At 44.9% G+C, this 4,074-nt stretch overlaps 1 protein-coding gene across 1 annotated transcript in view; it reads right to left on the bottom strand.

Annotated features, from left to right (window-relative positions):
- LOC106809518 (zygotic DNA replication licensing factor mcm6-B-like) overlaps positions 1 to 4,074 on the bottom strand; it is a 13,194-nt gene that overhangs the window by 7,738 nt on the left and 1,382 nt on the right. Inside the window, exons 2-8 of the mRNA XM_014812612.1 lie at positions 3,715 to 3,864; positions 3,241 to 3,351; positions 2,827 to 2,989; positions 2,218 to 2,357; positions 1,862 to 1,974; positions 1,279 to 1,424; positions 493 to 643 (exon numbers count right to left, since the gene is read on the bottom strand). Coding sequence (XP_014668098.1) covers positions 493 to 643; positions 1,279 to 1,424; positions 1,862 to 1,974; positions 2,218 to 2,357; positions 2,827 to 2,989; positions 3,241 to 3,351; positions 3,715 to 3,864 — 974 coding nt within the window. The remainder of the gene's footprint in view (positions 1 to 492; positions 644 to 1,278; positions 1,425 to 1,861; positions 1,975 to 2,217; positions 2,358 to 2,826; positions 2,990 to 3,240; positions 3,352 to 3,714; positions 3,865 to 4,074) is intronic.

Here is a 4,074-nt window from a genome sequence, read left to right as displayed (position 1 = left end):
TTATTGTTGACATTGTGTAAAATAAATATATGTCATTTTGGAAATGAAGTTCATTAAAAAAACAAAACTAACTGTGGCAGACCATCGCAGCAGACATGCCGCAGAGAGCAGCACTGCCTGCGAGCGTAGCAAACTCACCGTGGATGGTGGAGCAGCACTGCCTGCGAGCGTAGCAAACTCACCGTGGATGGTGGAGCAGCACTGCCTGCGAGCGTAGCAAACTCACCGTGGATGCAGAGAGCAGCACTGCCTGCGAGCGTAGCAAACTCACCGTGGATGGTGGAGCAGCACTGCCTGCGAGCGTAGCACACTCACCGTGGATGGTGGAGCAGCACTGCCTGCGAGCGTAGCAAACTCACCGTGGATGCAGAGAGCAGCACTGCCTGCGAGCGTAGCAAACTCACCGTGGATGGTGGAGCAGCACTGCCTGCGAGCGTAGCAAACTCACCGTGGATGGTGGAGCAGCACTGCCTGCGAGCGTAGCAAACTCACCGTGGATGGTGGGGAAGAGAGAGTTGATGAGATTCTGGTAGAGCTTCTTGTCGCGACTCATCTCGTACACCTTCTGCCACTCCAGGTCCGTCATCTGCTTCTTGATTGCCTCCGCCGTCACGTCGTCTCCTCTCATGTCCTTGCCGCCAAACTGCACACGTATATGAATGAAATAGGTTCATTGGATTTCGTTGAAAACCATGAATTCATATTTATCTTGTGTTAAATCCAAGAAATTAACTTACTATCGAAATTTTCGATCGCCCTTCGGGAAATCTTCATCAGTACAAACTCCACATATATGACAATTTTTACTGAAGCCGAGGCCGCCCACCTGGGGCAGGGCTCCTCGAGTGTAACACATCACGAACTTCATGATGTCACCTGTTGCCACCTATGGTGACGTCACATTCTGATGAAGATGTATAGGTAGAGAGATCATCTCCAGTTAGCATAATTACTTTTAATATTAGTTGTAACATGAACGTCATCTCGTAGACTGCGACGGAACAATAGTTACGAGTTTCTCATATACTCAGTGTACAATAGTTACGAGTTTCTCATATACGCAGTGTACAGACGTCCGGTCTGCGCCAAAAATGTTCACGTTAAGACCAATACGGTGATACATGGTACGCGAACACCATGGGATTAGAATTGAACAAGTTCTGAAGACATACTAACACAAAGACGTTAGCAATCTTTCCCTGTAAGATACTGCATGAGATTTCTAGTGAATGCAAGACATGCACTAAGGGCGCAGACTAAACTTCCTAGGTCACTTACGCGTGGGTTGGTCGGGGCCACGTGGCAGCCAAGGAAGGCGAGACGGTAATTGAGGTCACGTACGCCCAGCGCCTTGAGACCTTGCACGCCCTCGTTTTGGAATCCCTCGTTCCCGCGTATCTTGGTTCCGGTCTCCGCTCTCGCACCTGCAAAGCATGTAACACACCCTCGATCACTACACGTACCGATTTACCTCCAGCGAGTGGCGGATGATCTCCGCTGTGTGAAGAACATCGGAAAGGAGGTCATCTTACTTGGCAGAGCAAGAACTCTGTAAGAAATACGAGTGGGATTGCACTGCTGTTCGCATCATAACGTGTGGCCCACAATTTCTGATCCCTGATTGCTCCTGTCAAATGTACAGTGAAGCACCTGCTTGCGAGTTGTGAACATAACGAGGGTTAGGGCTAAGGTTAGGCTTAGGCTTAGGGTTAGGGTTAGGGTTATAGGCTTATGGTTAGAGTTAGAGTTAGGGTTAGGGTAAGTGTTTTGGTTATGGTTAGGGTCAAGGATAGAGTAAGGCTTGTGGTTAGAGTAAGGGCTAGGGCTGGGATACGTAATAGTGCTACCCGCACACACTTGCCTGGCAGAGACAGTGCGGCGACGTCGGGAACGACGATCAGAGTGCCGGTGAAGTCGCACTTGTCTCCAGCTTGCGCCATTTCCACGGCTTCTGCTCTCAGCACAATCTCCAGACTGCAGGCAAACACACGTACACGATAACGCATCCCTCGCAACCACAGTCGGTGCTCACACACGGAAAATATTACAGTCATATACTCACACGACTCGTTCATCGTTCATAACGCGAACGAACTCGATTGAGCACTGCGGGATAAACACGAATGTGTTTCCGCTCCTACATCTATGGGGATTGCATTCACTTAACGGTGAGTATATACAGAACATTATGAGAAGTGCAGGTAGAGATTTAGCTACCTTCTGGGGATAGAGCCGCGGGGAATCTCGGCCTGCGTCTCCTGGATGCGAACCTTCTGGAAGTCGACGAATCGCGACTTGTTGACGTCGAGCATGAAGCGATTTCTGTTCTGACACGCTGGGTTCCGGCAGACGGATGGCTGCGCAAGCAATCAACAACACGTCTACAGTGCATCTACACCTACAGTGCACCCTAGCTTGCCTTATCTTCCCTTAATTCATAACTCACCTTTACAACTACCCTAGCTAACATGACCTTTTTTCACCTTACTCTAGCTAACATTATCTTTTTTCACCTTACTCTAGCTAACATTACTTTTTTTCACCTCACCTTAAGTCACATTACCTTTTTTCACCTCAACCTAGCCAGCATTACCTTAGCTCACCTTACCTTAGGTAATATTTTACCATGTCCTTATGTACATTCACCCTACCATTGCTTACCTTACCTTATCTTAACTGGTATCTCACCTTATTTTACCTAGGCTGATATCTCACCTTACCGTAGCTGACTTTAGCTGATAGCATACCTTACCTTACCTTAGCTGACTTTACCTGATAGCTAACCTTACCTTACCTTAGCTAACTTTAGCTAATAGCTTAATTTACCTGTGTGTATTTGAATTGCTGCTCCACTTCCTTGATCACGGTGTGGCAGTCAAGACATATGAACGTGCCGCTGACCAGCTCCGGATGTACAGGGTGAGTGCGTACAACCTGACCGCTGATTCGCAGCAGCGAACCGATCTTAGTGGTTGTCAACTCTCGGACCCTGGTCGACAGCGCAGAGAACGTGCACTTAACTTATGCAAAGTATCTACAAGCGAAACCTACTCCTTTACTTTCATGGACAGTAATCACCATCAGGAAACATGCCGATCCTAGATCGACTTAATTTATATATTTAGAAAATGAATTTCGGTCTCTTTGCACAGGTTGATTTAAAGTTTATTTGTCATGATACTGCAACATTATTTGTAGATAAATAATTGAACAATGCTCTCATGATAGCTTGCCACTCACTTATGCCTCGTTGCAACCGCTTCAAACGAAATGTAGAATTCTTTGTTCGGAGGTACGTTCCCATGATCGTGCGCAAAGTTTCGCACAGCTCGACATACGAATGGATAGACTCTGAAACGCATAAACTGCATCACTGAACATTGATGTGGTCTGCATAGAGATGGCTTCCCTTCTCACTTATTCACACTTATGAATTCACTCAGACTCACATAAGAATGGCAGATCGATACAGTATAGATGCAGTTACCTTAATTAATACATTCCCCATTTTTCCCATCACCAGAATCACCTTTTACACGAGCCGATTACAACGACATCAACAACCAAGCAGATAAGATTTGTGATGATAATAAATAATATAGTATATGCTAGATGCTTGATGGATATAAAAGTTAGACGACGTACGCATGCACCTACATATGCATATGTTTAATCACACTATCTATAAGTAATATTACACTATAATGGATATACCTGTAATATTCTTCATGAATTGTGGTTGCAAGATTTTGGTTGTACGCTTCCAGGTCTTCAAAATTTACAGTCAGCGTATTTCGTTCTGGTCTGCCCAGCTCTTTTGCATTATTCAAATACTTCAGCTCCCCAGTACTTCTATCTTTAAACCTATATTAGAATAAATTAAATAATGTATCACTTCAAAAGTTAAAACTTCATTCTAAATCGTTTAATTTGGACGTGGAGTTGAAATGTAATGAACAATACGCTATTTGCCTACATTGATGACAGCAAGATTAAAAACATTTGAAATACAGTAAAAACCCGCGTATAAGAACATAGATTTTAAGAACATGTTAGGCTAAAATTTCCCATTTA

This window comes from Priapulus caudatus, unplaced genomic scaffold (genome assembly GCF_000485595.1).
Source record: "Priapulus caudatus unplaced genomic scaffold, Priapulus_caudatus-5.0.1 Scaffold360, whole genome shotgun sequence".
Taxonomy (NCBI): Eukaryota; Metazoa; Priapulida; class Priapulimorpha; order Priapulimorphida; family Priapulidae; genus Priapulus; species Priapulus caudatus.
This window is presented reverse-complemented; position numbering and strand designations above follow the sequence as displayed.